This window comes from Patiria miniata, unplaced genomic scaffold, assembly GCF_015706575.1.
Source record: "Patiria miniata isolate m_02_andy unplaced genomic scaffold, ASM1570657v1 HiC_scaffold_16, whole genome shotgun sequence".
Taxonomy (NCBI): domain Eukaryota; kingdom Metazoa; phylum Echinodermata; class Asteroidea; order Valvatida; family Asterinidae; genus Patiria; species Patiria miniata.
This window is the reverse complement of record NW_024037054.1, coordinates 16,688,900-16,708,761: the sequence shown is the minus strand read 5'-3', so window position 1 is coordinate 16,708,761 and position 19,862 is coordinate 16,688,900. Positions and strand designations below refer to the sequence as shown.

General features: G+C 41.0%; 2 protein-coding genes across 2 annotated transcripts; both read left to right on the top strand.

The window, feature by feature from the left end:
• Positions 1 to 3,227: 3,227 nt before the first annotated feature.
• On the top strand, positions 3,228 to 9,228 carry LOC119723137 (uncharacterized oxidoreductase YtbE-like). Its single transcript, XM_038193685.1, has 8 exons — positions 3,228 to 3,350; positions 5,105 to 5,353; positions 6,028 to 6,126; positions 6,478 to 6,569; positions 6,800 to 6,871; positions 7,519 to 7,629; positions 7,848 to 7,907; positions 8,811 to 9,228. The coding sequence occupies exons 1-8, from the start codon at positions 3,281 to 3,283 to the stop codon at positions 8,922 to 8,924; spliced, it is 867 nt and encodes a 288-aa protein (XP_038049613.1). The 5' UTR covers positions 3,228 to 3,280; the 3' UTR covers positions 8,925 to 9,228.
• A 1,128-nt stretch (positions 9,229 to 10,356) lies between these two features.
• On the top strand, positions 10,357 to 17,489 carry LOC119723136 (mediator of RNA polymerase II transcription subunit 8-like). Its single transcript, XM_038193684.1, has 8 exons — positions 10,357 to 10,429; positions 13,139 to 13,257; positions 13,690 to 13,724; positions 13,956 to 14,065; positions 14,630 to 14,770; positions 15,410 to 15,500; positions 16,080 to 16,256; positions 17,184 to 17,489. Exons 1-8 carry the CDS (start codon positions 10,424 to 10,426, stop codon positions 17,261 to 17,263), a joined length of 759 nt encoding a protein of 252 aa, XP_038049612.1. The 5' UTR covers positions 10,357 to 10,423; the 3' UTR covers positions 17,264 to 17,489.
• The last annotated feature ends 2,373 nt before the right edge of the window (positions 17,490 to 19,862 follow it).

The window sequence follows — 19,862 nt, the reverse complement described above, 5'->3', positions numbered from 1 at the left end:
GAAATTCATGAAACAAAAATGCGAATCCGCCCCCCCCCCCCCCCCTGCTCCGACACCCCAATTTTGTTTGGAAATTATAATGTCTGCCTTGCACCAAATACGTACAGAACCAGCTAATTGTTTCGGTGGTACATTATTCTGAGATAGTATCGTCGGATTTGAACAGCGACCCCATTGAAAATATTGTACAAGCCCCCCCCCCCCTGCTTTATGACCTTACGGAGGCCAAGTGTCCGGAGAAAAAAAGGTCTACATTCAAGAATTGTTTGCTGATGAACCCCCCCCCCTGCGAAAATGCCAAGATCCGCCCCTGATGCCTGTTGTGATCCACGCTTTTGGCGGGTCGTTTATATTCATCATCGGAAGTTTTGCAACTTATGCCACTTATATTATAAACAGACGAGCCATCAGCTGAATATCACGCTGCCTAGCTGCTGGGACGTGGCCCACAGGGCTTCCCTCACTCTGATCTGGGCCGGGCCTTCAACGATAACGAGCGAGACTCTGGCTTGCTTAATATAGTCACTCTAACCTTGGTCAAGGGGTTCGTCATTATTTGTCCGTACGCGGTGAACATTCGGAGGAAGTAAAAGTCGGGACAAGGTTTCTGTAGGTGAACCTGCGGAAGGATCATTACCCATCAGAGAGAGAAAAACCCGGCCGTCCAAGGGGCCGAGGTTTGGTTGTCCCTGGCCGGCCCCCGCTCCAGTGGGGCCAGCCTAGCCCGACTGCGTCTGGCCGTACAGTACTATCGCAAGCTCTGTAGTACGGCCAGTCGCCCAATGCTTCCACAAAGACTGAATTTTTTTCCCCTGCTGATGTAGCGATTTGGCTACAGATTTTGATCGAGATTATCTTTTCATCCAGGACACAAATTTCCAAAGTTAAGGTTCTTAGTCGTAGAGCAACTCATACCTTTTCGAAAAAACGTTCTTTGGTCTCAATATTTTCATCCATCTAGCCAAAAGACGACTTTTAGTCATCATCTTCCACAAATATCGTCCTGAAAATGTCCTCCATGCGATATCAAAATGGCGGCCGCGTTGTAATATATGCATTATGCGAGCGTGCTTGGGTAAGATAATGAATATGCATTATTTAGTTCATGGCCTCGTGTTTGTATGGCCAGCCGCGCCGCGCGCCCGACAAACGTCATAAACTATTATGCATATTCATTATCTTACCCAAGCACGCTCGCATAATGCATACATTACAACGCGGCCGCCATTTTGAAATCGCATGGAGGACATTTTCAGGACGATATTTGTGGAAGATGATGACTAAAAGTCGTCTTTTGGCTAGATGGATGAAAATATTGAGACCAAAGAACGTTTTTTCGAAAAGGTATGAGTTGCTCTATACGACTAAGAACCTTAACTTTGGAAATTTGTGTCCTGGATGAAAAGATAATCTCGATCAAAATCTGTAGCAAAATCGCTACATCAGCGGGAAAAAAAATTCAGTCTTTGTGGAAGCATTGAGCGTCTGGCCGTACTACAGAGCTTGCGATAGTACTGTACGGCCAGACGCAGTCGGGCTAGGGTCAGCCGTGCTGTCTTCCGGATAAGCGGGAGTGTCCCACGTCAGGGTTTTGGAAGCGCCGCCGAGTGCCGCACCAGTGCCCCGCGTGGGGGAGTTTTTACGCAGCCGGGAGCTCTCATTACGCACGTATGAGGCGCCCGCTGATCATTGGTCAATTTCTCGAGGTCATACGCAGCTCTAGTTCCATAAATGATCGCCGAATTAATTGCCTACATATCATAGATCCATCCGCGGGGGGGGGGGGGGGTAGAAAAAAGGTCGATAACGAAATCAACTATCTTCATGAAGATTAAAAGGAGATATTTAAATCGGGGGACTACGATCGTATACTATATAGGTAAAGCCAAAAATTGCTGCCGTACCAGATATAAACAAGCAGGGTTTTTAGCATTTTCTCCATGTAAATCAAATATACTACGACGTACGTGGATTTCATGTGACCCACGCCTTTGAAGTAAATTAAGTATACTTGTAAAGCAATTTTGCAAACTCTGGCTATATGTCCACCTTACTTAATACATTTGTTATGTTATTGTTGACTTTTAATATTATTGTTCAATAAAAAAATGTACCCCTTTGTGAATACGTGATCTACTGTTTGAACCCAATTAAAGTCGATGGCAGTACATGTATAAGTTGGGGTGTCATTGTTATGGTGGCCCTGAAGGGACATCGCATATCGCAAACGTGTGCGCATACGTATGCAATGTCGCGAAATTTATCGCAAATGTGTGCGCATACGTATGCGATGTCGCGAAATTTATCGCGAACGTTTGCGCATACGTATGCAATGTCGTGAAACAATTCGCGAATATGTGCGCACACGTATGCGAATTTGTTTTGCAATGTCGTGAATTTTATTGCATACCTTGTCGCATACCTTTCAGTAAAATTCCTAATGAACTGGGGAGTTGTAGCAGCTAGTCTGGAATCTAGATGTACTGTTAGATATAAATAGGGTCTGACTAATAAACCTTCGCTCGCACGCTGTTTCTCGTGCAATCGTTACTACTAGTACTGTCGAGCGCGAACTTGCTACTTACGCAACTTTCAAATTTGCGCGCGCAAGTTTCAAACTTGCGCAAGTACCAAGTTTGCGCTCGACAGTACTAGTAGTAACGATTGCGCGAGGAACAGCGTGCGTGCGAAGGTTTATTAGTCAGACCCTATTTATATCTAACAGTACGTCTAGATTCCAGACTAGCTGCTACAACTCCCCAGTTCATTAGGAATTTTACTGAAAGGTATGCGACAAGGTATGCAATAAAATTCACGACATTGCAAACAAATTCGCATACGTGTGCGCACATATTCGCGAATTGTTTCACGACATTGCATACGTGTGCGCACACATTCGCGATAAATTTCGCGACATCGCATACGTATGCGCACACGTTCGCGATAAATTTTGCGACATCGCATACGTATGCGCACACGTTCGCGATAAATTTCGCGACATCGCATACGTATGCGCACACGTTCGCGATAAATTTTGCGACATCGCATACGTATGCGCACACGTTTGCGATATGAGATGTCCCTTCAGGGCCACCATACATTGTGCATAATAATGTGGGGATGGGGGAATCTCAGTCTACTGTATACCGCCACCAATCGTCACACTAATAATGTCTACACTTGACGGGTGCACTTTGACCCTATACTGCAGTACTCTTTACATAATTCCATACACACGTGCACGTCCATAGGCTTTGCATAACACTGCGAATTGGCAAACATGGAATCGGACTCGCACACGGAATGCTTGCAGCTGTCGAATGGAGTGCGAATGCCGGTTCTTGGAATAGGTAGGCCTAGGTGAATGTCATTCATTTGCATACTCTGTGTATTATTTTGCGTAAAGGTTATTATGAAGAAATGAATGGAGGCACAATTGCAGAATACCCCGTCACTCTATCTATGTGATCTCGACTCGTAGCCGGCTACGGAGTCACGGTTGGTTGCCCCATGAATGATTGCCGTCAGCAAACCTCAGCGCTAGCGCTAGTACCTGTACATGTACGTACCGTGTACGTAGGCGGCGGCCTAGTTACTCCACGTACTGCACTCCCACTCCGTATTAATGTTTTCAGCTAGCAACTCCCATTTCTTTAGTGTTGCTTCGTTCTCAAGGGGAACCCCACTCAGTATCCGTGTAGCTGGCAATAATCGGTTTTGGACTTGAATTGTTTCTTTTCTAGCGATTCCAACCGCGTAGCCAGATTATTTTAGGGGTGTATTTCCGAGTATTCTGCAATTGTGGTGTGCTATATTCTACGTACAATGTCATGTACGTGTGTATGAAGCATATTGCATATTTTAGACATGCAAAAATAACAAATGCACCACTGTGGCATATTTGCAATAAGTATTAGGCCAGTGAACAAAGTTCATACATGGAGCTCTCGTAAAAAAAGAAAAAAAGAAATAGGTTAAACTTTATTTAGATAAACCGCGTGCACGTTAGCCGATTTTTTGACGACACTCAATGTTTTCAAAGTTGAAATACATGTACATAATCTTATCCAAAATGCAGTATATATATTACACTCAATTATGCGCAAAACGGAAAGGGAGGATTGTTTTATGACTTATTTGAACTTTTTGAAAGTACTTCTGGGGTACTAGCGAAGATGGGAACACAATCGAAATCCATCTTTGACGACATATAGCGTGGAGCCGAGGAAGACATCTGTGTTAAAGGGCTACACTGTAAAAAAGTTGGGCGAAATGGGTTGATAATTCGACCAGTGCTGGTCGAATTATCATCTGCCTACACTCTTTGGCAAATTCTTCCCAATAGTTTGACAGTTTTTACCCAATTAAACCCAATATAAGGTAATTTCATACCAATGTTCGGTAAATTACATTGCCCAACAGTATTTTACCCAACGTTTATACAGTGCATGAACTTAGTGTTGCTGATAGGAACACCTTTTGTGCAACTTTCTAATCCTCTTGAAAACTATTTGACATCCCTTTTTGGTTAATTTTATGGAAAAGTGCACTTCTTTAAACGTTTCAATTTTCCATGCTTTTCGGACAACTGCACGATGGCGCTGTTGCTGTGATGTCATTTCGAGAAGACACTGTTCAGTCTAAGGGTGTTATGTTCACACTGTGAGCCGGAAAAAAAATTTGCTCATTGAAAACATTTTAAAGAAAAAATGGCTCATTGGCTCACTTCTGTGTAGGCCTACTGTCACAACAACGAATCACCCCGCAAAAAAAGGAACATTTGCAACAGCAAGATATTCTAAATTCTGGCAACGTTTGGTGCTGAAATAGCCTTATCATGAGGGTTCTGCCCAAAATGGCATTACACTTTTGCTTATAAATATGGAAATTGACATTAGCATAAAAACCAAAAAGTCACCAAAATACCCTTGAAAACAGGCAAAACAAAAACTGAAAATGAGTTTAATTGGAACAAAAAGGTGCATTTTCAAGGATTGCATTAAAATAACATACACTGCATGGACCCTTTAAACTGACGTGGTCAAATAGACGTAAAAGACCAGTTCCCGACCAAATTCATATCAATTTCCTTTACCGAAAAAAGGAACTTCACATGTCGGTGGTTACAGCGACGAGGCCATGGTGCATGCCCTCAAACACTGCGGGGTGCGGCACATCGACACGGCAAGGCGGTATAGATCTGAACACCTCGTGGGCGAGTCCGTCAGAAAAAGCGGCGTGAATAGGGCAGATCTCTTCATCACCAGCAAAGTGTGGCCCAGTCAGTACGGCTACCAAGAAACTAAGGATGCTTTCCATGACTCACTCAGACAAGTGGGCGTGGAATACTTTGGTAAGAAAAATTGAAAGCTACATATGTATAGCTGCATGCTTGGACGTATTAACTTTTTGAGACATGGTGAACACAATAGAAGGGCTCTATTTTGTTTGGGGAAAAAAAAGCTCTTGCATACCGAAATTTACCAAACCAAACAGCGCCCTCGTATTGTGTCCGCCGTTACATCAGAATTATGCATGGGATCGTAATCAGTTCTTATTGCCTATGAGTGAACATTCACTACATCTGACTTACACTAGGGACGAAACGTTCATTGTAAAATTTATTCAAATAAAAAAAAAGTAGTTTCCACTCATCCTATTGGTTTTTTTTTTAAGTTTACGTCTGATCTCTAAGTGTGTGACAAGATTCAAGATTCAACATTTATATTCGCCACGTGAAAAATTACATGAGATATGCTCTCCTATGTGCAATGACATATGTAGTATCCATAATGTTTTTAATATTAAGTCAATAAAACATAAGACACCTTACAATATAAATTCAATAGAAAAAAACGTCTTCGGATATAAGATATGTGATTTTAATGACCAGGAAATACACAAATTACAATGATGAGTTATCCTGATAACGTTTGAGCTGAAGTACATGCAAACTATTCTTGAAACCCCAGTGAAACCATTTTTATTTGAAGGCCATATTCTGTCGAATTTCTCTCGTCTTTGTAGATCTTTACTTACTTCACTGGGCCGCGTCCCCAGAAGGAACCGACACCAAGCAACTCATCAGTGAGTCATGGAAAGCTCTCGAAGAGTTTTACTCCCAAGGTATACAGTCAACTGTTGAGAAGAAAACGTCAGCCTTGGTGATAGAAAATAACAGCCTTGGGTTTCAGTAGGCCCTATTGAACGAGTGGCCTAATATTTCTGTAGATGTTGTGCCTATAACACCACTGTTTTAGAGTTTTACAAAAATGCCCTTAGGCCTATACCCAAGAACAAAAGAAAAAAGTACACAGATAAACAGACTAAATTTGAATTCCATTTTATTTGGGGGTGTTATTTCATTTTTTTCCCCGATGATTATTTGATCGAAAGCTTGAAGGAGAGCATTTACTGACTTGCAGTTCATTCATTTTCCGTTACCTCTCAACTATCTGTCATTTACGTTTCTTGTAGGCCTGTGTAAAGCAATTGGCGTCAGCAACTTCGAGATTTCCGACTTGAAAAATTTGGAGGAAAGCCGGAAAATTGTTCCCCAGGTCAATCAGGTGATTAATTGCAAGGTGTTAGATTTACGCTGCATGGCATCCATAGATAAGTGAAGATAAGTGATTACAAATACATTGTTTTAATTATATTGTTATTTGTATTCGAATGTGTTATTTTTTTCCTAAAGCAAGTGTCTCTAGATCTTGGTTTTGGTAGAAAATTGACCATCATCGCCCGACGCTCCAAAACTTTCAGATAATAATAAGTATTTTTTTCTTTTACATTTTAGTTGGAGATTCATATCTTCAGTTATCCGGAAAAGCTCATTGAGTACTGCAGAGGCCTTGGAATGCAAGTCGTGGTATGGCCGGTTGTGGCGTTTGTTATTTAATCAGTGTTTTAAATATAGTAGGATGGTGTTTCTGGTAACGTTGATAATCATTCATTTGTTTCGCAATGGCTGCCGTTCATAGTTGGCCAGCCCCTGGTTTGCAGAAAGTACGACTGTATACCGCAGCAAAAGAAAGGGCTGTAGCTGCGAGGCGCCATCGCTTTATTTTATTTGTAATCCATATTACATATTATTTTAGCTTGGAAGTTAGGTTTGAACACGATCTTAGTATGCGTTTTGGTGAACATAATCCCTTCTCAAGTGTCTAAATAGATGGATAGAGGCCCCCTTTGTCCATAAAGAAGAAATTATCCACATTTTGGCACTGCTTTAAGCTCTTGAACAAGTCTGAACAGCAGCCGATAGACTACACTAAATTGTTCATTACGATGGTGCATGGATGCCTGGTGAATGTGAACACAATTCTTCAGTGCAGTAGGTGTTTTGGTGCACTCTGTGAACTATGGCTGAAAACAATCTCAACATGCGTGTCTTTATATAGAGGAATACAGGCTCTCCTGCCCCCCCCCCCCCCAAAAAAATAATCATTATGTTCCCCAAATGGGTTTCAATTAACCCTTTCGCCAAAATTTGCTTCTTCTTTTTTAATCATCAAGGCATACAGCCCCATGGCTAAAGGGGAGGGCCTTACGCACCCGAAGGTGATGGAACTTGCCAAAAAGTACAAGAGACCGAGCAGCCAAATTCTCAATCGTTGGGTGACACAGGTAGGTCTCATACGACAATGTGCATGATATAATGCATCATAGCAGCATTTAAACAATTTATTTTTTTTTTCTTCTTTTTTTTTCTATAAATATTAAAATATTTATTTTCACTGTGAGCGTATTGTCAATAATGCAGCTTTGACAGTCAACGTAGGTGTCTATAATTATTATCAACAGTATACGGAGTAACGATCGTGTTTGTTTCCCTGCTCATACAGCACGGAATTGCAACTATACCGAAGTCTACCAAACCTCATCGCGTGGAAGAAAATTGCAAGGTTCGTTTTAAGGAACTCTCTGTCTAAAATCTCTTGATTGGGACTTTAAAAAATAGATTTTTTGCGGATGAAAATGTATCCATTCTCTGAAGAAATGCCTTAACTAAGTGCCAATTTTTCTTACAATGGACAAATAAGATTCTCGTGAGTATCATTGAAAACAAAACAGGGGATGATGGGTTTCAACACTAAAAGCTCTTTTTCATTTTGTCTTCCCCGGCCCTAAATTCTAATGAAGGCACATGTTGGGGCATCAGACTCTATCCGGTTTCAGGAGGCCCCTATCCGGTTGCATGTGACCCTTTCCGGTTTCAGGAGGCCCTATCTGGCTACAGGAGGCTCTATCTGGTTTCAGGTGGTCCAAGCTATCTGGTTTCAGGTGGTCCTATCTGGTTTCAGGAGGCCCTTCAGGAGGCCCTGTCTGGTTTAAGGAGGTCCTATCTGGTTTCATGAGGCCTATATTGGTTTCAGGAGGTTTCAGGAGGCCCAATCCGATTTCAGGAGGCCCTTTCTGGTTTGGAGGTCCTATCTGGTTTCATGAGGCCCTATCGGTTTCAGGAGGCCCAATCCGGTTTCAGGAGGCTCAATCCGGTTTCAGGAGGCTCAATCCGGTTTCAGGAGGCCCAATCCGGTTTCAGGAGGCCCAATCCAGTTTCAGGAGGCCCTATCTGGTTTAAGGAGGTCTGGTTTCAGGAGGCCCTATCTGGTTTCAGGAGGCCCTGTCTGGTTTCAGGTGGTCCTATCTGGTTTCAGGAGGCCCTATCCGGTTTCTTGAGGCCCTGTCCTATTCCAGAAATTATTAAGCCGGGAACTAAGCCATATCCAAATTCTCGGATAGGTGTACGTTTTGGTGGTTTTTTTTAATTGATATTCCTTTGTATTGGTTCTCATTGCTTGTTGCAGATTTTCGACTTCGCGCTATCAGCGGAGGACATGGGCTATTTGGACGCCATTCACGAGAGCGATTCTCATAGCGTCATCCATATCACTAGCCAGGCTGTGTTTAATCATACATGAACCTAATTGAGTGCATATAGTCCACAACAGTATTATCAGTTTGCCTGTCATCAGTTCATTGGCAAGGATGTTTGTTTGCTTGTTATAGTTTTCAAGTCTTGTTCGATTTTGTGCAATCATTCCACACAAAAAACACGCAGTCTGTCATGATGTATAATTATGTAGGCTATAATTGCCCTGGATATCAGTCAATGTATTTTATCTGTTAACTTTAGGGCCTACGTCAAATAATTTGAACTAAGAAAAAGAGACAAGAGGTAACTTTTACAGTGGAAATAAAAGAACATCAGCCTTGTTAAATCTAGTTAGCGATTCAACTAGGCCTCATACACCAAAACGTAATTACAAGTAGTTGAGTTTGATTAAACTATGACCCGTTGACTGGTGTGGAAAAAATGTGAAGTACAAGTAGTACATGTGTAATACCAGATTTGGAAGCGGGTGAGCAGGAGATGAAACAGAACTACATGGAACATAGCAATCGATCCCTCGAATTCCCGAAATAATTATACGTCTTCGATTTGTTTTTAAGAACTTATTAAACGTCAGAAGTTGGATATCAAACTTGTCTGCAAAATAATGACGCCCATATGGGCCATAAGTAGTAGAAAATTAATAGAAAATAACATTAAAATAAAATAAACTATACTTGATACATAGAGTTTACCAGAAAACAAAGAAAAACGAAGTTTATTTCACAAATATTCATCATGCATTCACAAAACGTCCAAGTATAACTTTGAAGAATACAAATAGGAATGCAGGGGGCTGTTCCTTGTTTTATCGGTGGTTGCTGTGGCGGTGTACGTTGGGGGGGAGGGGGGCGCCTGGGGGGCTTTAGCCCCCCCCCCCCCCCCTCCCCCCAAAAAATTGTCTAGCCCCCCCCCCCCACAAAAAAAATTGTATAAAAATAAAATGCACTAGCAAAATGTAAGAGTTTGACGTACATGGGAACGTTCTCCCCCTAAATGAGAATAAGGGTGCATTTGTACACTTTTAGTTAATATAGTGTGCCTGATTGTAGGGTTTTATCAGCGCTCCCCATTAAAAATATGGATTTGATTATTAATTTGTATTGATTTGCAGAGTGTCCAAGAAAATAACCTGTCTTCATTTCAGCAAGCCTCCCTGAAAAAAAAATAATCTGGATCCACCTTGCTAGCCCCCCCCCCCCCTCAATATTGGCTCTAGAACTGCGCCTGTGATTGGTTGGAGCAGAAAAAAGAAAAGAAATTCAATACATGCATGGTTTATGCAAAACAATAGTCTTCAAAGTCTGCAGTTGTCTTTGACAATAGCTTTCAGTTTTTGAGACGGGAAAGAATTGCCATAAGCCTCAGCTGCACGATGATGTCCTTGCATGCTCGCCTATTACCGGCTTCCAACAGGCTACCTGGCGAACTAGACCAGTAGAGGGCAGTACACATCGAGACTCGAACACAAAATAAAACGAGGATCTACGCGGCCGCAGTGATCTGTAGAGCGATTTGTGACTCAAAATGCAGGTTTGTCCAAAATGATTTGAGGGTTTGCACGTTTATTGTGATAGTAAATATATGTGCTAGCAAAGGAAGAAATTAATAAGTTCTCCATATTTCCTAACGGTTAGAAAAATATCAATCGAAAAAGATGTCAAGATTCCGGACAAAACACGAACTATATAGGCCCTAAGTAGCTGGAGTTACCCAGCCCTGAGTTTTTTCATTGGGTTGTCTATAAGGGCTGGAGCGCATTTTTCTCAAAACTTGTAGTATTTGCAAAAAAAATTTGGAAAATGTTCAATTTTGTCCCCGTTACACACTAATTGCAACTGCAACTCACCCCAAACTTGCCTGGAATAACTATTACACAGGTCCTTGAAGTAAAAAAACGATCCACGATGAAGATTCAGCCTACAATTGCAGTGAAAACAGGAGGAATAACCGCTAACTTGACAACCTTGCTGGATTGGCCAGGACCGCTATTGGTTTGTGCACAAAAAAAATTGTGTACAATGAATGGCGGTCGATTAACAGGCACAGAGAGCGATCGCTGTCAACTACTCGTTTTGCCGGCTGCGCTGGCTGTTGGCGCGTGACGTCACGCGGAAGCGTAACACCCGATGACTGTTTCATGCACTAGTATAAGGTTTACCACTCGCATCACAGCTTTGGTACCGGAACCGCAACCAATAGTGCATGAAACAGTCATCGGGTGTTACGCTTCCGCGTGACGTCACGCGCCAACAGCCAGCGCAGCCGGCAAAACGAGTAGTTGACAGCGATCGCTCTCTGTGCCTGTTAATCGACCGCCATTCATTGTACACAATTTTTTTTGTGCACAAACCAATAGCGGTCCTGGCCAATCCAGCAAGGTTGTCAAGTTAGCGGTTATTCCTCCTGTTTTCACTGCAATTGTAGGCTGAATCTTCATCGTGGATCGTTTTTTACTTCAAGGACCTGTGTAATGGTTATTCCAGGCAAGTTTGGGGTGAGTTGCAGTTGCAATTAGTGTGTAACGGGGACAAAATTGAACATTTTCCATTTTTTTTTTGCAAATACTACAAGTTTTGAGAAAAATGCGCTCCAGCCCTTATAGACAACCCAATGATAAAACTCAGGGCTGGGTAACTCCAGCTAGGCCCTAAGCATGGAAAAGTTGCAACCTGACGCCACCTCCGCGATTGTGTACAAAGTCTATGGCGAGTCAAGAAAATTTTTCTAAGTATTTCCTAACAAAATGGGAAATGTTTCTCAGTCCCAGATCATCATTTTTGCAATGAAAGACCTTCAGTCATTGAGATGATATTGATCAGTTGATATATATGAAGAAAAAAGTGGCGTCAGGTTGCAACATTTTTTCAGGTTTTTATTTTCAACTTCAAATATTATTTGACCTTTGAAGTTGAACATAAAAACCCTTCTTTTTTCAACCTACTAGCTTGCCAAAATAAATGTTCCTCTATCTTGCTACAATCCTGGCGATCATGTAGCTATAGGCCTGACACTTTGTATGTAATTTTGAGCAGTTTCTTGTGGTAGAAATTACGATATTCATACGCAGTTTACGGTTGGTGCCGTGCAATTCAGCTTGCCTTGCGTGTTCATGGTACATGCACATCGCGTGGTATAAAGAATAAAGAAATTGTTTTCATTAAAACAAAATTCGTACATGTATGTATGTATGTATGTATACAGATTGAACATTTGTGAGGAGAAAAAAAATTCCATTTTTTTGAAGAGCACGGGGTATTGCAAATTTAATCATGTTAACATAATTGGGGACACAAGTCAGATGGGCAGTCTGATTTAAGTTGCTTCATTAGGCGAAGTAAAAAAAAAAAAAGTTTCTCGTCCGGGGTTTTTGAAAAAAGGGAGGAAGCAGGGCCTTTTATTTTTTATTTTTCATTTTTTCCAAGATGGCCGCCATTTTAAAATTTCCTGCAACCCTTGGTTGTGTCAACTGTTCAAAGAGACTTTTAAAATGAAAGACAAGTTGGACAAGAGAACTGAACATATTTACAGTGTCGGAAAAAAATTCGGTACTGGGCCACAACATTTTTTCAATTAGTTTTCAAGCGCCAAAAGTTGTATCCTTTGACTTCGGACTCTTACTTGAAACACGAGACTCTTCACCGCTAGGCCGCGCACGATCGCTGTTGCAATAATCAATCTTTGGACGTATTTAAAGTAGCCATTGAAATAAACTAAATATTCATGAGAAATAAATATTCATAATGACGTATTGCACTATCATTGGCCGGCTCATGCGACGTCATGGTTGTCGATGTCATGCGTCATGCGTACCGCTGTCTGTCAGCCACACTTCAATCAGTTTTGACCGGCTGCTTCAACTTAGTTCCACACGACGTGTGCATCCAAAATGGGCTCTAAAAACACATTTTGCCTAATTTTCTTTTTCGCATTAACACAGCTTCCTGGATTCCTCTTGGGTGAAATCACAAGGTGAGGTGAAAATTGATGTGTTTAGCGGCAGGTAAAGTCGTGGCCCAGTATGGAATTTTTCCCCCATTGTCATTTAGAGTTGTATTGGTATTTGTATTTATTTTCCGATGATTTTGTGGACTTTTTCGGTGTTTTTTACTACATTTTTCAAAAATAAAAAAATAATAAAAAAATCCAGGCGGCCTCCAGAAAGGAAGCGGGCGGGACGAGAAACTTGTTTTTTTTTTACTTCGCCTTATTAAAATTTTCCATTAAACCTTGTATCAACAGAATCAAGAAAAGGCACTGGAAAATTCTCTGGAAGCCTTAACGAACCGAGTGCAGGACTTGAAGGCTTCCCTGATTGCCTTCCTGGAGAAATTGGAGCGTGAACATGCGACACTCTCATGGTAGGTCATAGAAATACTGTTAAATTGTTCCTTACATTCCCTGTTGGATCACCCCAAAAATTTGAATGTTTCAACCCTCCCCCTTCAAATTGGTTCATATTTATTATATGGGGTAATTTTATCTGGAAAAGCTGACATTTTAAGTTCAGCGCTATGGGACCAACGGTTTTGGCACTACCTCCCGCCTTTTTCGGGCAATTTTGATCAAAGTGAGCGTTGCCACCAATTCTCAAATGACCATATCTCCATAACCTGAGGGCCAACTTTGTTCATCTTGTTTCTTTGGAAAGGTCACATCATAAGAAATCCAATTTTACCATTTTTTTTCCATGTCAAAGTATAAACTGGAAAAAAAAATTTCTGGCTCTTTGTACACACTTTGCTACGTTGCTTTCCGCTCACAAGATGTTTCACCTCTCATTTCTTTCGCAGGCCTTCTGTGCTGAACAACTTCGCGCTTCTGTCGGGTATGTTTTCATATCATTAAAAAAAATAGCCATTAATATTATTTATACTCGGTGACTCTTGGAATCAGACAGTCAGTAAGTGACTCAGCCAGTCAGAGGGCAATAGGCTGGCCCTATAGGTCAAACAAAAAATTACACAAGAAATGAATCATTAACTACAGTTTTACAAAAGTGATTTGAATGCCACATGTCCACATCTTACATTGTAATTTGCCTACTTACTGCATCTAGGTCAGATCAACATGTTGAACAAAGTTCTGAAGAGCGACAAGACACCAGCTTTAAGGAACCTGGTTCTCCTTCCCCTGAAGCTGTCTCAGGATAGAGATGAAGAACTGGAGGTCAGTAGCCACCCACTCTTGGGTCAGAGTTTAAGGGTGTGAAATCACTGTAAAGTATATTGCCCAAGAACACAAGGGTCAAAAGCCCATCGAGAACACAAGGGTCTCCCATCAGCTTAGCTTGAAAATGGATACTTGATATTATTAACACTTACCCTCCAAGTTTGTTCCCAAATCCACAAAAAAGGATTAGGATAGGACTTGCAGGATTGACAAAGGTATAGCCCAGCCACTCTAAAAGGTACACAGAATGTCAAATTGTTTTTCATATTACAAAGGAACATGAAAATCAAAAATGCATCGGCCATATTGTAAAAAAAAATTGTCGTCTTTCGCAACATCTTTTTAAAATTGGTTAATCGTTTACGTAATTGTATAGCATTGTTATCATCTGTTGTCTGTTTCTCTCTTGTCTTGTAAATCTTTCCTAATGAGTTTTAGGCTGGATTAAATATATTGCATTATAGAGTACTTGAATCACAGCAGAAAGTTAATTCATTTCAGTAAGCATTTTCTTTTTGAAAAGTAATATGCAGCGCTTTGTGAACATCTGTCAACCCACAGAAAATGACGGAGGGTCGAGTACCAGCGTTCAACCATGAGGTAGTTCCCAACTACCTACGCACCAAGGCAGAGCCCGAGGTTGAGGAGAGGGAACTGCAACTGAAGCAGAAGGCTGCGACGATCACCCCGGAGCAAGCACAGGTATGTTCAAGAATGAGCCGATCCAGCTTTTAAAGTAGTCTGAGTATCACCCGTTATCATCGGAGCCAAGTCTCCTGTATAACGTCTGATATATCTAAACATGCGTGGCGTCATTTCATTCCAATATCAGGACTAAGATTGTGATTGGTCAATTTTGATGCCGCGTTTTTGTAATACCACAACCTGTACGAAAATGCTACTTAACCGTGGGCGTGCATCCATATTTGTGCACAAACCTATAGAAAACTTGAAATTTTGTATGGCTTTTGTACGGCTATTTGCATATCTGCATTTGTATTCTATACAGGTTCGTTACCTAAGTTGATATGCCCAAAACTGAAATGCAGGATCAGCATTTCAGGCTTCAAAGCGTCTCCGCGCGCAAGAATGAGGAGTTAGCACTCTAGTAATGTAATATAGCTCTATGTGAGGAACTCAACTTCAACACTGATATATGCTGGGTGGTCAAAATTTTTTTTTTTTTACACTTTTCAGGCCCAGATTTCAATCTTGGAATACCGAACTGGCTTGAGATATCTTTTGCACTAAACAGGTACTTACAGGGTTTCGGTGTTCGTCTATTACATGGTTTAACTTGTCTGTGAACTGATGATCTGATTGATATGATTGACTTTGCAGCAGAAGCAGATCAACAGCATGAACAAGCTGGTGAACCGACTCCTGGACATGGTGAACAACGCTAAGGATGACTGGGAAGGTGACAACACAGGTAAGCAGGTGTAATCTTAAAGCTTGGAATAACAAACCCTTGAACTGCATTGCCGCAGGGCAACTGGCAGCCCTGCCAGTTATAAAATGGTACATGGGTTCAAACCCAGACGGGGATCTTGGGGATTGTTGTCCTTGAGCAAGACAATTTACTCCAATTGCCCCTTATCTCAAATGAAAACAGTTGACCTTTCACCGTTTGCGAGTTATCCAGGCCCCTTAGACGACCCCCATGGAATTTCGTACGTTAACTCATGTTTGTCTCAGATTTTGCTCGTTCCGCGTCCAGTTTATGTAATTGGACAATTTTCACAAACTGTGTGGACGCGATTCTACAGCGATAGGTAAATTGGGTACCCATGAGGGGTAGAGAATAGGTTACACTGTTGTTGTAGTTGTAGTAGAATTGGCGCCTATTTTTTTAGGTTACACTGATTCAAGCTGCTTCATGAGGAATGATGTCATGGCCTGATTAACAAGGGGTAAAAAGCGCTGTTAATATATTTGTATGAAGCTCTGTAAAAGCATGAATTAATTTATTTTGTCTACTATTATTGTTGTTGTATTGTCTTGATTTCAGCCATGAGGCTGGCCAACCTAGGCAACTCCAACCCCGCCGACACAGCGACCCTCATCGGAGCCGTCACCACCGGCAGGAACCTGAAACCCATCCGCCCTCCGGTCCAGGGACAGCATAGCGTGCCTGGGCCTCCGGGGGGACCACCCCTATCACAGCAGCAGAGACCTGAGCAGCATGGTGAGTAGTCTTGGCTCAAGACTGGATTTGGTGGGGGTTTTTTGTTCCCCTAACACAGCTGGTCTCGCTACACGCGCATTCAAGCTGTCCTGGTGTTAGATGGCGCTGTTAAAAAAAATGCATTCTGTGGAACGTTGGCACTTGAACCCAATAAATTCTGAGCTTACCTCATGAGCAGGCAATAGCTGTAATTACTGCACGTGTGAGATATGCTTGGAATTCCTCGGTTCTGATTGCCAAAGTTCCCAATATTTGATTAATTTTGTTGTAGCCGCCTCTACGACCATGGTGACTTGACCGAAGTATAAATTTGCAAATAACTGCTTCTTAGTACTTAAAGGGTGCATGCGATGAAATTTTCTTAGGAACAAATTGTGCAACTTTCTACTCCTCTTAAATGTATGAATAATATTTGGCATCCCTTTGTAGTTAATTTTATTGAAAAGTGCACTACATTAAACTTTGAAAAAAATTTCATGCTTTTCTGGACAACTGAGGGCGCTGTTGCTGTGATGTTTTCAGGAAGACGGTGTACAGTTTACGGGTTTTCTGTTCAGATTGTGAACCCGAAATATGCGTATGGAAAACATTTGTGAGAAGGGGTTGCTCATCAGCTTGCTCCCATGTACTTACACAACAGTGAAAGAAAATTTATGACAGCAAAATATTCAAAATTCTAGCAGCTTTTTGCACTGAGCTAGCTGTAACATTGAGGTTTCTGCCCAGAATGACATCACAGTTTTCCTCATGAATATGAGCATAAAAACAAAACAGGCACCAAAAATAGCCTTTAAAATGGCAAAACAAAAATTGAAAACAAGGTTAAATGGGACACAAATGTGCATTTCTAAGGATTCCAATAATACATTGCATTGCACAGACCTTTAAATTTATGTGCCCAACTGTCTCCTTTTCTTTTTATTGCAGTGCCCATGGGGAAAGCCCCAAGCACCATCAAGACAAACATCAAAGCCGGTTCCAGCACGCATCCCTATGGCCACAGATGAAGGGAACCAATGAAACTCTCATTAGATATTCGTTGACCCTTAACCTCCCAGGGCCTTAAAATGCACCAGGAGGTTTTGGAGGGTTTCGCAGGATTGAAGAAAACCCATCAATTGCTTTGTGAAACTGAAAACACTTACATTCGAATTGTGTTCGCGGTACGATCGTTCTGTGCATACAGTGCATTCGTCTTAAAGTAAATATGCAACATTTGCAAACATCAAGAAACACCACAGAAACTACCAAATTATTATGAAATATCTTACTGGACTGTTAGTGAATGACAGTCTAAAGCATCCTGTAAAATCGTGGCACCTGGTGTGCTGTCAGTTCAAGAAAAGTGGTATTTTTGTACATGTATCAATTTCCAACGCTGGTCAGCCGACCAGCGTTGGAAAAACAAAACTGACCTTTTTTTCGACTACTGCCCCCAATTTACCAAATTTATTCAGTCCACATTTTGTTTTCAATTGGTTACACATCCGTGAACGGGTGCAAGCTAGCTAGACTGGTTCCCTGACCTTACAATTTTATAAATTGCTCCATTTCATCTTTAGTTGGGTCAGGGAACCAGACTACAGGAACAAGATTGTTTTTCTTGGTTTTTCTGGCATCTGCGAACACAAAACTGAAAAAAGTCAGGGAAACAATATTTGCTTTAAAATATCCCCCCCCCCAATCCATCCATTTCTGAAAATAGCAAAAGCAAATGTTGCATATTTCCTTTAAATGTATTATTTACAATTCATGCCAAAGTTAATGTTCTTTTGTGTTTTGTGTTAGGTCAAGACATTACTGGCCACTCAAGCTCATATTGTTGACTTGTACTAACCCTACAAAACTTGCACAAAATGTCGCCATTGTTTCTGGTTTAATATAATCTACATTTCAAAAGTTTCTTTTAAATGTGTTGAACGCAGTTAACAAACCTTTGTTATGGGTCTGTGTAAAATGCTGGAGTTGTTCTTAAAAGGAAATATTGAAATTCAGAAATAGCGTCAGCAGTGTTTCCCCTGGCTAATGAACTGAGCGAGGTGGTAACAATTCAAGTTGATGATTGAAACGAAATTTTCAGTCTGCAAACTGAAAAGAATGCAGCGCTCACAAAAATGCGCGATGATTCCAAAACACATCAAAATTGTGAGTTCTTGATACATGGAGGTAAAGGAAAATGCTCATATATAACACAAAATGAAAATTTTTCAATTGATATTTCCTTTTTTGCCAATCTTCACAGAGAGGTGGTGATATTGGCAAAAATTGAGCGAGGTGGTCACTGAAAGTAGCGAGGTGGGCCACCTCACGTTTGAATGGGCAGGGGAAACACTGAGCGACAGGACCATTTCAGTTTCCAAATCAACATGACCAATTCCATTGTTCAATTTTTACAAGTTTATAATACCTTTATACACTCCAAATAGCCAACATATGTATCTCATTCAAAGATACACAATGTTTATATGATTTGTTGTTCGTGAGTTTTTTTTCTGAGCAATATTAATAAAACAATGGGCTCTGTTCTATGGAGCTAATACCACATCCTGTATCGGCTCATGGCTTCTGACTAGCGCCCCTTGAAAAAAGATAGACAATATGGGAAACCACAACATATTGTTGATGTCCCCTAACGTGGGGCAACCCCTAACGCGGGTACTTGGATTTTATTGCCTCTGGGGCCTTGCTAGAGCAAAAGTTTACCTGAAATTTCACAGTAAGTGAAATTTCATCAGGCTCTAAACACGAGGTTATCTGCCCGTTACAAAGTTAGATGAAAAAAAAAATGTGACGTGGCTTTCCGATTTTATTTCGAAGTGTACAGTGCACCCTTTGAAAGAGCGCCAAAAAAAAAAGAAAATAGTTTTATGACGAACTTGTAGTTGGGTATGTGAGTGGAGATAATAATGGTTTGTCAGAATTTCCGAGATTTAAATCTAGTGTGCAACGTTAGGGAGCACTCGGCTGATTTTTGCCCAATTTCCGGACGACACCTTTTTCGAATTTCGGACTAAATTCCTTGAGAGATTTCAATTCCGGGAATGATTTTTTTTCGCGATTTAAACACTATTTTCTTTTAACCATATTATTTTCTTCCCCCTCGGTTCTCTTAAATTTTCGATCTTCTTGTGTCAAATATCATGGCCAATGATCGGACTGTAATTTGTTGTTCTGGAGTAATTGTGTGCACACGGAGTGTTTTATGTTTGTTTAATGGACTGATCGTGATCCGCATTGACATGATCTTTACGGGTAAGACCAAAATTCTTTACGGTACTGACCGGTGTTTGTGTAGTGCGCCCTCTTTTGAAAAAAAAGGGAGGTCTTTAACCTGGCATTTTTTTTTTAGCAAAATAGGACACAAACAGATGATTCTGGAAAATTGCAGATTGTTCGGGCTTAATCTTGTATTTATAGCAAAATTGGGCAAAAAGAAATGTTTATGAAAAAATTTAAATTGTAAGAGGTGTACCTTGTATATTTAATAAAATTTGGCAAAATCAGATTTGTATGAAAAATCTAAAATGGTAAGGGGTTAACCTTGCTTTTTTAGAAAAATTTTGAGCATATTTTACTAAAATTGGGCAAAATCAGATGCTTCTAAAA

What these genes read in the sequence shown, in the direction of transcription:
- LOC119723136 (XM_038193684.1), top strand. An exon ending in CAACTTCGCGCTTCTGTCGG is followed by an intron (nt 13,725 to 13,955) that starts GTATGTTTTCAT and finishes TACTGCATCTAG; the next exon opens with GTCAGATCAACATGTTGAAC. An exon ending in ATAGAGATGAAGAACTGGAG is followed by an intron (nt 14,066 to 14,629) that starts GTCAGTAGCCAC and finishes GTCAACCCACAG; the next exon opens with AAAATGACGGAGGGTCGAGT.
- LOC119723137 (XM_038193685.1), top strand. Translation starts at nt 3,281, where the DNA reads ATGGAATCGGACTCGCACACGGAATGCTTGCAGCTGTCGAATGGAGTG. An exon ending in CGAAGAGTTTTACTCCCAAG is followed by an intron (nt 6,127 to 6,477) that starts GTATACAGTCAA and finishes CGTTTCTTGTAG; the next exon opens with GCCTGTGTAAAGCAATTGGC. An exon ending in GCGTGGAAGAAAATTGCAAG is followed by an intron (nt 7,908 to 8,810) that starts GTTCGTTTTAAG and finishes TGCTTGTTGCAG; the next exon opens with ATTTTCGACTTCGCGCTATC.